Here is a 19,406-nt window from a genome sequence, read left to right as displayed (position 1 = left end):
GAGTGTGATATGGAAGGTAATACAGAGTTCAGTGGTTTTACACACCAAACAACATAACACCTGAGGGCCTTTGTTGAAAGTAAAACATTAAACGCCTTCTAATCTTAGCTGCAAAAATCCTAAATTTTATTTTCATACACACATACACAGAGAAATATAACTCAAAGCCATCCTAAATTTTATTTTCATACACACACACAGAAAAATATAACTCAAAGCCATACTTTTCCAAGCCTGAACTTTTCTCATAAACATGGTCCAAGACTATCCCCTAAACCATCATAGTAAATGACACTGCAAAAAACCAGCCCAAGTATTTTAACACTTTTAGTGCTCCAAAGGATAACAGATGGTGGAAATAGCTCTCTGGAATTGCATGGAAAGGCAGAGTGAGAAAAATCAAAGGGAAAAATGAAAGAGGTTTTCATTCTCTTTCCTGATCCTCTGTATTCTCTACTCTTTAATGTTTATAAACTCAGTGTACCATTTACAATAAGGGGGATAACAGAATCCATCTTGGAATCATTTGTCCATCAGCACCTATTATTCAAGTCAAATCATAGTTCAAATCAAAACAAAGCAATTTGTATCAAGTTCCAATGATATAACACAGTATTATGCATTACAGTAGACCAATGACTTTCATAAATAACTGCCTCTACCTTCAAGAAGTAAACACTACAGGTAGGGGGATAAGATACAAAAGAAATTGTAAAGACAATGATTTTTTTGTTTTTAATCAACTGAGGCAAACAAAGAAAACATATCCAAGACAGCCCACAATTTATTAACAAATGACTAGTATACTTCTAATGTACTGTAGCAGCTCATCCTTAAATATCAACCCCCCTTCTGTTTATTTCATATGTAAGGAAGCTTAAATGCAAAAAGTCACTGATAGAAATTTTGTACACTTTTCTAGGTCTATCAAATTTTATATCTTCCATAGATTTGGATAATATAAATATGACTTACTCACTGATTATGTATTATGCCCACCATAGTCCCATCTAGACTGAATTCTTTAAATCAAAAAACCTATGGCATTCTTATCTTCTAATCCCTCCAGAGCATAGACCAGGATTAAGCGAGAGAGCTGAAGGTCAACGGATCCCCACTTGGATCACTGAAAAGGATTACCAGACTGCCTCTGAGAAGTCGGGAGCACAGGCTCTGGAGTCAATTGTCTGGCTTCGAATGCTGGCTTCACTAATAATGGATGCAAGTACGTAAGCAAGTAATTTACCTAGATATGCCTCAGTTTCCTCATTTGTAAAATGAAGACAATAGTGATAATTTATATAGAGTTTTGTGAGGGTTAAATGCACATGAAGTGCCTAAAACAGAATAGTATAAAATTGCAGCTAATTTTGTCACCACAGTTGATAGAGAACTAGCAAAGAGCTAAAAATAGACATAACTTAGGTTGGTGAGCAGTTTTGAAAATCGAGATATGGGGGCCTCTGAGTGGCTCAGTCGGTTAAGCATCCGACACTTGATTTTGGCTCAGGTCATGATCTCACAGTTTGTGGGTTTGAGGCCCACATCAGCATTCTCTCTCTCTCTCTCTCTGTCCTTCCCCATTCATGCAGAAGCTTGCTCTCGCACTCCTTCAAAATAAATAAAGTTTAAAAAAAGAAAAAAGAAAATCAAATGTGTGTTCTTTTCCTTTTTGATGCTCCAATATGAAGTTCTCTCCATTGTGTCAGAGAGTCTTCTTTCTTACGGCTCTCCCTAAGGAATCAGAATAGAGGTACCTATTACAGGGAATGCAATTCCCTAAAGCCACATGCCTTTTCCATTTCCTTACTTTTTCATTAGCTTTCCTAAGGTAATTCCCAGGCTCAAATTCTTGGACATTTCTTTCAGTCTTTCCTCTTCCTTGCTCCTTTCTCTGCTACATTCACTTGTCACCAAAGCCTGCTGCTTTCTCCTTGCAAATGCCTTTCTCATCCATTTTTTCTGTGACCACTATCATTACCCTTACTATTATTAGCCATTTCTGGTTTATTTTAATCATCTACTAATTGGTCTCTTTCTCTCCAGGAATGCCCTATTATCATCCATTATTCATACTTCTGAAAGATTCATTATCCCAAAGCATTCCTTTCAATCTGGGTAGCTCCCTGTTCAGATACTTTCTTGTCTTCCTTCAGAGTAAAACCAGTTCCCAGAGCCTGGCTTTCAAGGACATATATGCACTGGCCCCAACCTTCCTCTATAGGTTTATAGTCCTTGACTCTTTTGCTAAATATGGTTCTCCAATTAGATTATATATGCAATGCCCTCTTTGCCTGACTGCTTAATTCTCACTCTGAATTTTTACCCAAATCATTTTCATTTTCTTAACCTGGGATGCCTTAATCTCTCCTTTCTATCTAATTACAATTCTTTCATGAAGTAAAGCTAAAGTCCTCCTTTCTCCCATAGTTTCTCTGACTCCAGACCATCTCAGCCACAATTACACACACACACACACACACACACACACACACACACACACACACACATCCATATACTCCCTGGCCACTTGAAGAAATTTCATATACATTTTTAAGTAATTTGCTTGACTTAGGTCATTTACTTGTATTGTAATATATCTTTTATACCTGCATGACCACCAACTTATCTATCCATCCACCCATCTATCCATCCATCTCTCATCTTCCACAATTAAATTATAAACTACTTGAGAGCAAATCCTATACCTAACACTACTTTGGGAGACTTCCTTTCATCTTCCAATTTTGCACAGTATTTGAAACATAGTTTGTATTCAATAAAGATATTTTTAAAGAACTACAGAAAAATATCAGATAGCATATAATTAACTGTTAACATATATATGATAAATTGCCAAGTACTACTGGCTTTAACACATTTTCTCAATCTCCAATTTTGAGTTAGATTTCTCTGTGCTTTCATGCCAATCTGTAAATTCTTTCATAGCCTTATTATCATACTTTGTTGTAATTAACTGTTTACTTGTCTGTCAGTTTAAGCTCTATCTCATTAACAGTTTTATAAGTCTCTAATGTGTCCAAATGAATGAGTAAAATGGAATAAATTAACGTAAAAATATACGCTACACATATGGGTCATTTGAAAATGATGGAAATCTTATTTAATGTTATCCAGAGTTAAATAAGACTTAAAAGGTCTGCTTCAGCATGTCATGTTCTGTATTTGTCTACCCAATGACCTCAATTATATATTACTAGTGATGCTATCTAAAGACTTTAAAGACAGTCTAGACACATTCACAATGTTTAGTATTTGTTATATGCATAATAGATGAATGCATTCATTTATCTACCAAAATCATTTTTTACTAAATAAACATTAATTTGCTGCATAGATTGCTCAAGTCCTGAGCATGATCTTCTCCTTTTATTTAATACCTTCTAGTACCAATACAGAAATAGCAGTGAGTACAGATTCTCCTTTAGCTATAAGCTTCCTGTTTTTCCACAAGAACCATCTATTTTCTTGGCACAGGCAAATCGTTCTCATCCTGGACAAAAGACTCTGTAGAAGAGCAGAAGAAATAGCAGTGATTCACAGAGTAACCAGGCTGAGCCCTGAGGCACAGCGACTTTCTAATAATAATACTGCCAACATTTATTTCCCTTTGTATTCTCTCAACATGAGTTTTGGAAGAGAGATCCTATTCAGAGATAATCACATTAATTTTGATTTGTGCAATTATCAACCATCTCAACTAACCTTCATTTTCACTGAGCATCTCAGTGGTACATACCAGTGGTTCTATATCATAAGAGTATGTCTGGATAACTTGGGGAAATTTTCCAAATACACATTTCCTGGCCTCCCATAGTAGGGAGCTTTTGAAACATGATGGGCTAGTGTGAGATATGGTGTATCATTTTAAAAAGTGTACCAATACTCTCAATAAGAAACACTAATAGATAAGATACAGTCTATATTTTGGCTTTATTAGCCAAAAAGTAATTTTTTTCAAATTGTGCCACTATGAGCCCACTGTAAGAGCTTCACAAATATTTGTTAAATGGACAAAATAATAAATTATGTACAGACTGTTCACTGCTACCTTATTTTTTGTAAGTTTATTTATTTTGAGAGAGAGACAGTTAGCAAGTGTGTGCTCAAGCCAGGGAGGAGCAGAAAGAGAGGGGGAGAGAGAGAATCTCAAGCAGGCTATGCACTGTCAGTGTGGAGCCTGACATGGGGCTCAAACCCACGAACCATGAGATCATGGCCTGTCAGAAATCAAGAGTGGGATGCTTAAATGACTGAGCCACCCAGGCATTCCCCCCACACTGCTACTTCAGAATATATGAATAATATTTATACAGTACTTTATACACAATTCTCTTCTGTACTTTATCTCATTTCATCCTCAAAAACTCCCATGAGATAACTAGAAACAATTTTCTTCCTATTTTCCAGAGGAGAAAACTAAGATTTAAGAGGGTAAACAACTTGGCTAATGTCACCCAGCAAGTGAGTACCAGAGCAAGAACTAAAAATATTTGGTTCAAATCCTGAATGCTAGGATTTACTATTTACTGAAGAATTGCAAAATTCCTCTTAATCATAATGTAGATCATCTGGATATTGTGAATCCATCCTATACTATGAATCCAGATACCTGGATTTAGACCTAGATCTGCCTCTTTCCTGCTGAGTGACCCTGGGACAATTTACTATCAAAGTTCATGTCTTAAGAGTCTGCCATATGCCGGCCAAGAGCACTGATCATCAAACTCAGTTTTTGCTCATACCATGTGACTTGAGGTAAAGCTGACGTTAAATGAACTCAAACAAAAGTCTGCTTAGGCTTCTAGTGTTTCAGGAAACAGCCTTAGTGTTTCAGAAAATCTCCTTAAAATATCAATATCAAATATCACATGGTCTAAGATTGGCCAAAGAAAGCTGAAAAGATAAAGATCCATTGAGCTAGTTGCTTGGGGCTGGCCCTAGGCCTAAGGTAAAGGTGACCCTAATTGCTTCCTGATAGGATCAACAAGACAATAAAAAAATAGGATTCTAGTCAGATGCTCCATACAGGAGGAAACAAATTGTTTTTAGCTAAAACCCCCTCTATTCATAGGAACAAAAGACCTAGATAGCATACAATGGGCAAGGTTCTCCAAGGTTAGGGTCACCAAAATAAAAACTGTTCAGAGCATCATTAACAGAGGACCTAGTTCAGTCAACAAGGGGTAACTGGTGAAAGTAATTTATGATTAATTAAGATCCATGAAAAATAACTATTACATATAAAACTACTATGGGTCTACTCTTACAGAACTAAACTTTTTTAATACCCAAGAAGTTGAAGAAGGCACCTTCTTCAGGGAGCATTCAGACAGAGATGAAAACAATATTATCTTAAAATAGTTACAGCAGAAAGAGGGGCTTTATAAGACTCAATGAACTGGCATAGAATGATTTGCATAAACCACAAAATCATATAGAGAATGAAGACTATAAAAGCCACACAATTTTAAAAAAAAATCTGTCACTTCCTAATTATAACCATGAATTGGAAATGTCAGCATCCCTAGTATTCTCTATTTCCAAGATACTGGCTGTACCGACTTTATTCTAAAGGACAAAAACATATTTTTTTGGAACTTTTATCATTTTAATATTACCCGCTCAGTATGATCCCTACTATAGGTGGTAATAGAAATATAGACTGTAACAATGAACGCTTTTTATTGTATATGCAAAAAAAAAAAACTGCAAAAAAATAAAACTCATCACATTTTAATGTAAACATACGGCTTAAAACAGTACAGAAGAGGCTTCTTATCTCTGAATAATATTTTCATTCATGATAAAATATATAGCTAAAAGATCCTTTGAATATGGAAATATTCCCTTTCTTCTTGACTGAGTTTTACTCAAAAATGAGATATTTTTCAAAAAAGGAGCAATATTTTTATCTAGTATATATGTTAGAATATTTATTTAGTGTAGAACACCTACAAAATTATTAAATCTTTCCCAACAGAGTATCAGAGTGAAAAAAAGTCACAAAGAACATTTAAAATGGCAAAGTCTAATCATGTTTCAATTTTTACTCAATTTTACTTTTTATCATTATTTACCATCAATAATATTTGAAATTCTATACGAATTTACCTGAAGTAATACAACTGAGATTTCTAAATTTTTCACTTATATATGCCATTTAAGATATGTTTGTGTACATAATACGATGCTAAGATTTTATGAGAAAACATGTTCCTGCACATTATGCATTCAATGTTTTCAATCTATTATTGAGATTACACATATAACCTGGAGCCCCCTCCCTTCACTATACACCAGAAGTTCCTTTTTTCTTTCATTGCTTCTAAAACTTCATTAAATTCCACTAAACTTCACCAAACCCATTTAATTCCACTTGCTTCATCTCTATTGCCACCAGCAGAGTCCAAGCCACCAATATGTTTTGCCTAAACCACCACAACTGCCTCCTAAGGTTCTTTTATCCTCGTCCAACCCACTTGTCACACTACCCTGGATCATGAATCTCCTTTCTTCAAACTGCTTCAAGGCCTTTTCAATAGTTCTACATAAAATCTGGAGATCTGAGAGGTCTCTAAGATGTAACTCTTACTTATCTCATCAGTCTCATCTGTTGCCCTCCTCCTCACATTTTTCTGCCTTCTTTTAGTCCCCTAACCAGGCTACACTGGTTTCCATTTAAGATGCACTGCACATACCATCCTCTCTGCCTGGAATTCCCTTCTGCTGGATCTTCACAAGGCTGACTCCTCATCTTTCAAATCTCTCCCTAAATATCATCTCTTCTGTGTCTTCCTTGAACATCCTCTCTAAATAGTTTCCCCTGTGTAGTTCTCTAACACTACATAGATTCAGTTTAGGCTCTTATTAAAAATGAAGAGTTTTATAAACTGTGTTTTTGTTTAGATTCTCTCCTCCCACACTCTTAAGTTCTACAAGGGCAAGGACTCTACTTTATCCATCATCATATCCAGTGCCTGGCACTGGGCTCTACACACAGTATAAACTACATAAATATTTGTTGAAAGAAGAATGAACAGCCTGACTCATTGGAAAGCAAGCAGCAAACTGCTTCACCTACTGCACAATCTCTATCAGTTGAAGAAGTTTACTTCCCCTCTCCTCAATGCTACCTTCTCTTCCAAAGCTGATTTAACTGGTATCTACTGAAGGAATAGACCACACCTGAACTGAGAATTTAAGAGAATTTGGAAAAGGCTGAGTACAAAATCTGCTAAGCTTCAGGAACAGAGAATACCACATGGCCCAGGAGGTGCAGAGGGGCAAGATCAGGTCAACCAGGGAAAAGCAGGCTAGATTCCAGCATTCACAGGGCCTCTCCCAGGTTTTTGAGAAGAATCACTGTATTCATGATGGTGTTGTATCTGGGGTGGTAGACAGTCTGCCAGTGGGCTGCCCAATTTTCTACATTATCCATGGAACCTCTGCAATCCACTACTATGGCAAGACAGAATTCTAGGCATTTAATATACACAGCCTGAAGTTCATGTCTGGTATGCAGAGCTTAAAGGCATACTGACATAGGGCCATAGGCTTCTGTCCAACTATTTATAATTTCAGAGACATGCTTCTGTTTACTCTGTTAATTAGTATATGATATAATGTTGATGTTAGATACGTGATTTTAAATGAGAAAAGATATAATCAAGTATAAAGATATATGTATATTTAACATAAATTATGGGAAAAGCATATATATTAATATATATTTTCCTCATTATATTTTTTATTCCCAAGGCACTATTTTAAAATTAGGTTAAATATAAGCTACCACATTTACATGATTATATTCATTCTGATCCCATACATGTTGGTTCTCAGAAGTCCCTGTGTTACAATTAATCTGAACAAAGATTGTCATTGCTGAAAAAAAGCATGCCCTTGAGATTTGAAAAAGTACGCCTATTAAAAAAGTGTGGATATAGCCTCCCTGTCAATTCAAGGCTGACTCATCTGAAACTGTGAAGAAGGGGGAAAAAAAGAGTATGTGTGACACACATGTCCATGTCAAAAGCTTCAATGCAGATGGTGCTCAATGATCCAGTCCAGGATATGAATTACCACTGCATAGAGAGATCATTTCTAGAAAAGAAGAAGTAGAAAGGACAAAAACAAAATAGCAAAATAAAATCCTGAGACTGAATAATTTGAATTTTTACCTGGAACCTAAATCCATTTTTTGTTAAATAAATTAAATTGATAATTAATTACAGAACTTACAAACATATGAGTAACAAATTTTTTAAAGTAAAAAAAAAAAAAGAAAAACAAAAACAAAAACAACAAACTCATACAAAAACCAATTTCTCATTTTTTTCCCAAATGTAATCAGAGAAATCCAAACCAAAGAATCTCACCTTCTGATTGATTCCTTAACTATACTGAACCCAGACTCTGAGGTTACACTGGTAATTTTTATATGATGAAATTGGTCATACACATGAACACACACACGCATACACACAACAGAGTTAAATTTATTTTCTAGGAACTAGAAATCACAAGTGTCAATAATCCCAAATCGTGAATGGTTCAAGGGTTATATAGAATTGACTTTTGTTTTTTGTTGTTTTTTTTTTTTTTTAACGTTTTATTTATTTTTGAGACAGGGAGAGACAGAGCATGAACAGGGGAGGGTCAGAGAGAGAGGGAGACACAGAATCTGAGACAGGCTCCAGGCTCTGAGCTGTCAGCACAGAGCCCGACGCAGGGCTCGAACTCACGGACCGCGAGATCATGACCTGAGCCGAAGTCGGCCGCTTAACCGACTGAGCCACCCAGGCACCCCTAGAATTGACTTTTGAATATGAGCTTTTCTGAAGATGTGAGGATTTCATACACATTTATAAGAATCATTATAAATGTTCAAATAAAACAGAATTTAAGTAATCAAATAGCTTCCCATTAGCTTTCACAGAAGCTGATGGCTTCACTGGTAAATTCTGAAACATCTGGAAAAAATTTACAGTAATCTTTCACAAACTCTTTCTAAATGAAATAATAGGGAATACTTCTAAATTCATTCTATGAGATCAATGTTACCCTGATACTATAATCAGACAAAGAAATCACAGGAAAACTATAAACCAATATTAGTTATAAATATATACACAAAAATCATCAAAAATAATAGCAGATCAAATAAAGAAATATGTAAAATGGATAACCAAATAGGATTTATCCCAGTAATGCAAGATTGGCTCAACATATGAAAATCAAAGCAGTACACCATGTTAATAAAATAAAGGACAAAAAGCACATTACCATCTCAATAAATGCAGAAAAAGCGTTTGAGAAAATCCAATATCCTTTTATGACATGAACACTCGACATACTAGAAATGGAAAGAAACTTCCAAAACCTAATTTAAAAAAAACATCTACTGACACTCCACAACTAACATCATATTTAATAGGGAAATTAAGGCTTTCTTCCTAGGATAAGGAACAAGATATGTATGTCTGCTATAACCACTTTTTGACAACTAGATATCCAATGTACCAGAGAATGAAATTGGATCCCTACCTCACACCATATATAAAAAGTAACTCAAAATGGATTAAAGACCTAAATATAAGAACTAAATCTATAAAACCCTAAGAAGAAGGAGTTTGGGATTTCACAATAGTTTCTTAGCTATAACAACAAAAGCATGAGTAACTAAAGGAAAGATAGATCACTTGAACTTCATCAAATTAAAAAACCTGTGCTTCAAGGTACTATCAAGAAAATAAAAAGACAGCTCACTAAATGGGAGAAAATATTTGCAAATCATTTATCTGATGAGGATGTGGTATCCATTACATATAAAGAACTCTTACAACTCAATAAAGACAAATAACTCAATTAAAAATGGACAAAAGATTTTGATCAACATTTCTCCAAAGAAGCGAAATATAATCAATGAGCACATGAAAAGATACTCAACATCATTATTCATTATAGAAATCAAATCAAAATCACAAGAAGATAACCCATTCATACAATTCACACTCACAAGAATGGCTATAACAAAAAAAGACTAACAATCTCAAGTGTTGGCAAAGATGTAGAGAAATTGGAATTCTTTTACATTGCTGGTAGCAACGTAAAATGGTGTAGCTGATTTGAAATCCAGTTTGACAATTCCTAAAAAATGTACACATACAGCTGCCACATGACTCAGCAATTTCATTCATAGGTTTATACTCAAGAGAACTGAAAATATATGTCTACTCAAAAAATTATACATAAATGTTAAGAGCAGCTTTATACATAATAGCTTAAATATTGGAAACAATCCAAAGGTCCACTTAAATGATGGTCGGATAAACAAAAATGTGGTATATACATACAAAGGAGTATTATTTGGCAATAAGAAAAATGAAGTATTGACACATGTATAACATGGATGAATCTTGAAAATATCATGCTAAATGGTAAAGCCAGTCATAAATAGTCCATATATCGTATGATTCCATTTATATGAAATTTCCAGAAGGGGCAAATCCATTGAGAATGCTAGGAACTGAGTTTTAAAGAGAATAGGAAAATGACTACTAATGGATAGAAGTTTTCTTTTTGGGATGATCAAAGTTTCTCAAATTACAAAGAAGTGACAATTGCACAATTTTGTGAAAACCACTAAATTGCACACCTTGAAAGGTGAATTGTATATATGGTATGTGAATTATATGTTCATTTTAAAAAGTAGGCAATCACCAACAAAGACAAAGCAAAACAAGAAAGACTGAATTATGATACATGTACCTCTATGGATTCAACTTATTCCTGATAATGTCACCTTCCACCTGATAACACAAACATTGTCTAAGCATTTTTTTCCCTTTGTACATTTCCCTTTATACACTCATTTTCTGGATTTTTACTTGCAAATTCCAACTTCATTTCTAGTGTGACCAACCATTCCAATTTTCCAAGGACTGGGGGGTAAGTTTGGGGGATTTCCAGGACATGGGACTTTCGGTACTAAAGCATGGATAGTTCCAGGAAAACTGGGACAAGTTTGTTCTTGCATGATCTTTCATAATTTACTTAATTCCTCTGCTCTTTGTTGCAGTACAGTTGATACCCTCTACACTGCTGATTGCAGTCTTTCCTTCCAACTCTATACTTTCTCTCCATGCTATTTCAGTTGTCCTAATGGTTTTTATTATAAAGTAATTGCTCACAAATTAGTATATCTCATCTAACCCTCTCCTGAGTTTGAGATACAAATAGCCAACTGTCTTCTGAATGTTTCAATTGGAGAGATCTTTGTCTACTAATACATAAGTCTAATGCTAAATCTAAACTTGCTTTCATGCCTAAATTAACTCTCTTCTTAATTTTATCACATTCACCTAATCTCTTGAACTAAAGTGAGTTATCTCCTCTCATCTTTGTTTTATTACTATATCTAAAGAATCACTATACTCTAATTATACTACCTGGAAAATTTCCTCAAATCTGCCCTACCTCCTACCTCTCCTACTTATTCCTGCTAACACCTAGGACAGATATTGATGTGTACACAAGAGTTCCTCAGACTTTTTAAATCCATAATCACTTTGAAAAACTCAAAAACCCTTAATGGTATGTCAAATTTCAAAATACAGTATTAAAAATAAAACCTAAGAGAAGGCACAATTATTTACTTTTTCCAAGTTAGACAAATGTCCTGTTCTCCAGAGATTTTGATGCACCACTTCCTACCTCCTTTCTGTCTTCTCTTTTACACACAAAACCCACACTCACCCCTACACATATGAATTCCTATCCACCCACACAACCACATAACACACAAATACATATACACACATGTACTCAGGTTCCAGTATTGAGCACATGTTTTAAATTACCCCAGCACCACCTGGTGTTTTGGGCCTTGGGCAACTGTTCTCTCCGTCTGGAAAACTGTATTCCAAAACTGCCTACTTACTGAACTATCCATCTTTCAAAATCCATATTAACTATTGCAGGCTCTTAAATCCTTCCTTGACCCCAACAACCCCAAACAGAATAAATCATTTTTTAACATATTTCACTCATCATGTAGTATTATAATTTATTTGATTATGTAACTGCCACCTCCAACTTGAGAGAAAACCCTTAATAAGAGACAGGCGTTCTGTCTCATTTATACTTACACTTGAGGAACTCAATTTGTTGAACTTCACCATTATTTTTGATACATTTGTTACTTTGATTAACTGATGACAACTTATGCAGCATGTCTAAAATATGACTAAGTGACATTTTACTAATAACTAAAAAAGAATCTTTGGATAGTTTATACACAGTTATCAAAAATATAAAGTATATTGATATGTGTATCCATCAATCAAGATTTGCAAAATAGAATGCACCAAGTAACATAAGTATAGCCACCCTACTTCCTGTCTACCTACCACTCTTTTCCTACACAGTCAAGCATTTTGAAAAAGTCATGTACAATCACCATTTCCTTTCCTGACTTCTCATTTCCTTCTCACAACTATTGAAATAGAGTAATTCCACCCACGTATATATTAAAACTGCTGTAACAAATGCCACCAATGACTTACTTCTATATGGACAATTCAAAGGATATTTTTTTTATCTCTGAAGTCATTAACTGATTTTCTGCTGTATTTGATACTACTGGAGATTCCCCTTGAGCCCCTCTACTACCTTGGCTTCTGGTTCTTCTATTTCTTTATTTCTCAGCTGAGTCATGGGATCCTTTTCCTTTACCCATTCATTATGCACTAATTTTACCTAAGGCTCCCTATGCTATTTTCTTGTAACTATATATATTTTGGTGATGTCATCTACTTTTCCATTTAACTATTTCAGGTTCATATACCCAACTATTTCTTGGACCTATAGACCTATAGCACAAGTACCACAAAATCATTATATCAAAATCCAAACTCCTCACTGCTTACCTACCTAGACCTACTTAGCTTCTTTAATTCTACTTTTCAGTCAGTGGACCTTAATTACCAAACAATTGATATGACAGTCCCTCTAAATTCTTTCTTTACAAAACCATATTCAATTGACAATCAAGCAATGCCAATGTGACTCCTTACTTAGCTCTTGAGATGTTTCCTTCCCACACCTTCTGCCACTCCTATAGGTCAAAGGCTTATCATTATCTTTCTTTGGACTATTACAACTGTCTGTTAATTGATTTGCTTATTCCTAGTTTTGCCCACATCACACTCATATTCCATTTTGCTCACTTCTGTCAAAGTAATACATATTTTATATACCTACACACATACATATAATGCAAATCTGACTAAGCCACTCTCCCAATTAAAACCCATTAGTGCATCCTTATAACTATAGTGTGTGTTACATTTTATATTTTTACCCAGTTATCATACACAGAAATCTAATTTCATGCTATAATATTAACCTAGGATGCTTTCTTGGATTTTTCTAATCTCTTCTATTCCATTCAAATTAAAACAAACAAACAAAAAAGTAGCCTTTATTGATTTTCAGATCCAGTGATAGGTAGTGACTCACAAATTTAAAAACACTCACCTGCAGGCTAAAGCCATCCTTAATTTCCCTGCCCCTCCCCGCTGTTTATTATTGCCTTTTCTTATCAACCTAGATAGGCACACGTGTGGATATGGAGAGCTCAAATTACAAACACACTATAGAGAATCAGCAGGATAAGGAATGGATTGCAAACTTTAAATTTTTCAATTTACCTAAAGAGAGGTTCACTATTTTAATTTGAAAAGTTCAGGTAAACAAAGAGGTTGTCAAAATAGAGGATTCAAAGGGACTACAGTTGCTTCTTCTTGGCTACTATACTCAGAAGGACCACCAGGAAAGTTCCACTAGGTGAAATATAAATTACGATGGATTTCTACAACTCTTAAGTCTATGGAAACTAAAAACAAAGTAAAGAAAATTATCTAAAATCTTGTTGGGAAGTACAACAATTGCTGTTATGATTCTAATAATTCCAATTTAAAACAGACATTAAAATGAGTGGGATCAATTAAAATGGAACCTCAATATGTGGAATATAAATTTTAAAATCAATATTAATTCTCCAAAGAACTTTCCCAGGAATAGCTTGAATTCTAATATAATCCTAATATAAAGTAAAACATTTTGTAATGCCTAGAACATAAGATAGGAAGCAGGGCTCATAAGCTTCCATGAATTCTTAAGGAAAGTTCCATCAGCAGGAAAATGGTTTTAAAGCAGAAACATTTATAGAAAAAAAAACATGGCAATATCATTAAGAGTACTTCTTCCAACTTTTTTTCAATGTACAATTTCAAAACAAGTCGTGTTTTACTACATTTAAATCCAAATTATTTTTATTCCTTGAAAAGTACTGATTAAATGTAGAAGGTGATATTCAAGCATACTTATTGAGATAAAATCTACAATTGATCTATTGGGCCTCTTGAAATTTATTCACCAAAATTTCCTTTCCTAAAACACAAATAATTTTAAATGATTTGTGACTGAATGTAATATATAAACTATAAGCATTTAAATGTTTTATTTAATTTTAGTCTTTGCCAATGTTAATACAAACTTGTCATAGCAACAGAATTAAACAAAAATTTATGTATCTTCTTACTCTCTACAATTTTATCACTTTATTTTGGTTTACTTCAAAGACTTCTCAGCTAAAGAAATCTATAGAAAATCACTCTTAGGACATTTCTTCAAAGGTATTTGATAAAAACCAATAGTAACTACTTGGCTGTAATGGTTGTTCTGCAGAGTATTGCCGCTGCTGAGACATGTTAAGGGAATGTTTAATTTTTCTTACTAAAAGCATAATTCTATTCAGAAGACTGAATATATCCTGTTACTCTGCAGAATTTTAAAGCTATTGACATTTTATCTCATCAAAATCCATGTTCACAACTCAGAATTTACTTATTTGGCTTCCTCTCTACTTCCTGCTTCCCTTTTGTGTTGGTCATTTAACTCTTCACTAATATCTACACTTGAGTTTGCAATAATAAAAATGAAACTAGATGGACAATCTGCTCTTTTAGATTGTCCGTGCCTTTAAGTAATACGGTGAGGGTGGGTAGTGGACTACCTCCCTTACTTGCAGGCTCCTTCCCTGTCTGCACCTTGCCTTCCTATGTCCCTAAAATCCTAGGCTCCAGCTCACACACATTCTAAATCCAAAAGGTACAGAATTTCTGCCACCCTAGAACCCCTAAAAGTGTGTCCCTTTCCTCTAATTAGTTTTATGCTTCCAATATGGCATTAGAAACATCACTTAACAAAGGTACTTAATACAGAGCTCATGTTTCCAGATAATTTTATCTGATTCAATATAGCCTTTTTATTACACATACACGAGTAGTCAGAGTATCTTACTCCCACATGCAATGTGAATTAATAAATCCGTAACCAGTGATCTGTGTAAGAGACGACATTTTCAGTCAATAAAACTAATGCCATACTCACGGTGTAGGTTGGTGGGGCTGGCTTTCAGCATTTCTTGGTGTTTTGCAGGCAGCAGGCTTCGCCATGTCCCTGACAACACACCTGGGGCGCATGATAGACAGCACAACGCACTATTAATTATAAAAAGGGTAGAACACATCTGGAAATTAAACACGGTACTAAAAACACAGTCTAATGGAAAATCTTTGTAAGCCCCTTCTATATTAACCTGGAGGCCCTGGAAAAGCCCTTAGAGTTGGGTATTTTTGACTCAGACTTTCAAGAGCTCAGCTGTACCCAAATAAAATCTGTGCTAGCCTCCTTATTTGATTTTCCTTTTAGCACCAATACAACGATTGTCAGCAGTTTTCCCCATAGAAGAAATGCTACTGAAAGCTTTGGCTTCACCATGTGATGACATCTGAAAGCTTAAAAATATGAACAACTGTTGTGTTGATATGTTAAAATATGGGCAGGATTTTCTGTGGCTTTGGCTATTTTACTAAAAGATATGGACTCCTGTTTCATGCTATTCCTTACCACACAGGTTTTTTCCTTTATCAAAAAGAGATCGAACAGGACTGAAGATATTCTCTATGTTCAAAATCCCCTTCAAGTTAATTAAGAGAAAGACTTAGAAGGAAATGTTCATATATAAAGTATTTGTGTGTGTGTGTGTGTGTGTGTGTGTACACAATACATAGAGAAAATACCTCTACAATGTGAAAAATATATAAAAGGTCTTTGTGTCTTGAGTCCTCCATTACAGGATACATAAATGCAGAGGACAGACAATATAACAGAGCTCTAAAGGGCAGCAGAAGATGCTCTCACCCTATTAACAGGGCATACTGAGCATTGAAGGGATTCATTGGCAGAAATCCAAAAACACCCCATCTGAGGCTGTACTTGGATGGCTCAGATATCCCTTCACCCCAAAAGCTTTAAAAATATTGCTTTTAATAGGGAATGCTTGGTTATAGAGCTGAGACACCACATCTTAGACTTTGCTAGATGGGAAAGCCCCTCAGGACCCAACATTCTCAAATTTGAGTCTCGTTCTTCACAACTTCCATAAAGGCTTCTGGGAGGTTTGACTACACTACTAATTTTTAAGGCCAGTCATGTTATTCCAGAAGTGGATCGCTGATGAGGCAGTGGCAGATAAACTTTTCCCAGAGCTAAAAGCTGCATGGCAAAATTCTCCACTTCTGAAAGAAATGATACAGGGAAACGTGGACACAACGCACAGAAACGTGCACACACATATACTGCTCATTCCAAACAAGATCAAGTAAGACTTAGAAATCAATATGTAACGTGATGAGAAAAGAAAGTGGTACCATTTCAAAGCCTCAGTATACTTCCTTCCTAGGATAAAAGTAAAGAAATGTGGCATTTTTCAAGAACTGATGCCAAACTCTTAATGGACTGGTCAAGAGAGGAGTCAAAAACATCCACAGGAACCACAAAGCCTTCTGTTCTTGTTCTGGTTTCATGGAAGAAAAAAGCCCCTTAGGCATCAGGGTTAAGGGAATATTCAGGAAGGTACTTGTTAGGAAGAAATAATGTCCTGGGATTTCTGAGCTCTGAAATGTTAGTCTAACTTATACAAAGTACAATGCTCAGGAAGTTACATTTCATCGCACTGGAAAATCTTTAGAAATTCTCACTCAAGTAAAAATAGTACATTTAGCATATTTAATCTACATGCACTGGTTTGTTAAAATATTGGAAATATCACCAACTTTGGAAAAAATTTTGAAGAATTATATCTATGGGAAACCATATGCAACCTTCTGTCTTAGTTCATTTCTTTTTTTTCTCTAAAGTTTCAGGTATTAATACAAAATTTTGAAATAAAATAAATCAGCTACTTTAATTACAGTTTTCCTTAGATATGCTTTTAAGTAACTCTTTTTGTAATAAATGTGGACTATCAGCTAGCACTAAAGATAGGTTTCTAAGTAAAACTTTTTTTTTTAAATCTGAGTGAAAGACCACATCTGAGTATGAAAATTCTCAACTAATTTCAAATAACCAGTGGTTTTGGTGTAAAAGCACAATAGCTGACACACTGCTTCTGTCTGTAAAACTATATAATCTTTCAAATAAAACTTTATTTGAATTTCTGAACTTTAAATATTAAATAATGAAAACAAATATATCACACTAAAAACATTTAGTATTTACAACTGAGATATAATTTTGAATATACTTAATTAATACACTTAAATTAATTTTTAAAAAGCAGATAAACAACATATTTTTCATACTAACATGTATTCTGACCACAGGACTACAGTGATATAGCTGGCTACTGAATCTGTGTTTTCAGAGGGAAAAACTATTTCAGATTGCTAATTATTCAACCAATCTGATGGGATTCTAAACTATGGTAATATATATTCCTATATTTTTTTAATGTTTATTCATTTTTAGAAACAGAGAGACACAGACCTTTAGCAGGGAGGAGCAGAGAGAGAGAGAGAAAGAGAGATACACACACACACACACACACACACACACACACACACAGAATCTAAAGCAGGCTCCAGTCTCTGAGCTGTCAGCACAGAGCCAGATGCGGGGCTTGAATTCACAAACTGTGAGATCATTACCTGAGCCGAAGTTGGACACCCAACCAGCTGAGCCACCCAGGAGCCCCTATATTCCTACATTTTGTAATTTGGCATGTTTTTAGTGAAGTTTTTTTAGATATAAGAAAAAAAAGATTTTTTAAAAAACCCCTATGCTCAGATACATTCATAAGAGACATAGAAAAAAATAGGGGTGCCTGGGTGGCTCGGTTGGTTAAGCATCTGACTTTGGCTTAAGTCATGATCTCACAGTTTGTGGGTTCAAGTCCCGCATCGGGCTCTGTGCTGTCAGCTCAGAACCTGAAGCCTGTTTCAGATTCTTGTCTCCCACCCTCTCTGCTCCTCCCCTGCTCACACTCTGTCTCTCTCTCTCTCTCAAAAATAAACATTAAAAAAAAAAGGTACATAAAAAATATAATATGCTTATAAGATTTTTGGTAGCCTGTGTGGATTAACATTTCTTTTTTGGATTAACATTTCTTTAAAATCATAATTGGAATTGTTGTGTCTGGCATATCACAGTTTGGAGGGGTAAACTGTTAATAGTTTTGACGGTTCTAATATGTAGAAACTGTTTAGTACCAGCACTTTCTATTATCTCCTAGGCATTAAACTTATAATAATACAGACCTCCTCATACTTTAAGAAACACAACAAACACAACACTATTTCAATATGTTGTAGCAATTAAGTCTTTTCCTCTACATATGATTTATTCCTTCAGCCAGACATAAGGAGGCCACAAACCCTGCCAAAGTGCTGACTTCCCAGAATCGTTATGGATCAACAGACTAGGAGTTCAAGGGGTTTGACCTCTTATTCTTTGCAACTGTCTTTAATTCCTCAGAGATTTATCAGACATGGATTCTACACAGTCTTCAAACTGCAAGTGAGCATACCTTCATCATCAAGCATTACTGCAGATTTATGCAAATGAGACATTCTGCAACCACCTCAGGGGACCGCTTCTCCTGACTCCGCCCTCAGCACTGCTGGGTTTTATGAATGACTGCAATCAATGCGATGAATGTCTGCCAACTGCCCACTCAACCACGTCTACTCTTCCTGCACATACACACGGGAGAAACTCAAACTGCCACAAACCTGTCGATGAGGTTATGGTAAGACTTTCATCTTTCTAAACAGGAACTAAATGTGCTTCCAGATACTCAGAGTATGTGAGTTAAAAATCTTAAATGCCTTCAAAAAACATAATTTACATAATTACTTTCTCTATTTTGAGTTTCAATGTTGGTTCCTGTAATCACTACTCACCCCCTTCACCCACCTGCAAAACACACACACACACACACACACACACACACACACACACACACACAAAACACT

At 35.1% G+C, this 19,406-nt stretch overlaps 1 protein-coding gene across 44 annotated transcripts in view; it reads right to left on the bottom strand.

Annotated features, from left to right (window-relative positions):
• RIMS1 (regulating synaptic membrane exocytosis 1) overlaps positions 1-19,406 on the bottom strand; it is a 490,576-nt gene that overhangs the window by 394,625 nt on the left and 76,545 nt on the right. For 37 of the 44 annotated variants that reach the window (XM_078447085.2, XM_078447067.2, XM_078447080.2 and 34 more), the window contains exon 2: positions 15,481-15,561. The exons of the other annotated variants lie outside the window; for them this stretch is intronic. In XM_078447085.2, the coding sequence (XP_078303211.1) occupies positions 15,481-15,561 (81 nt within the window). The remainder of the gene's footprint in view (positions 1-15,480; positions 15,562-19,406) is intronic. 44 annotated transcript variants of the gene reach the window in all.

Source organism: Panthera onca, chromosome B2 (genome assembly GCF_046562875.1).
Source record: "Panthera onca isolate mPanOnc1 chromosome B2, mPanOnc1 haplotype 2, whole genome shotgun sequence".
Classification (NCBI taxonomy): domain Eukaryota; kingdom Metazoa; phylum Chordata; class Mammalia; order Carnivora; family Felidae; genus Panthera; species Panthera onca.
This window is presented reverse-complemented; position numbering and strand designations above follow the sequence as displayed.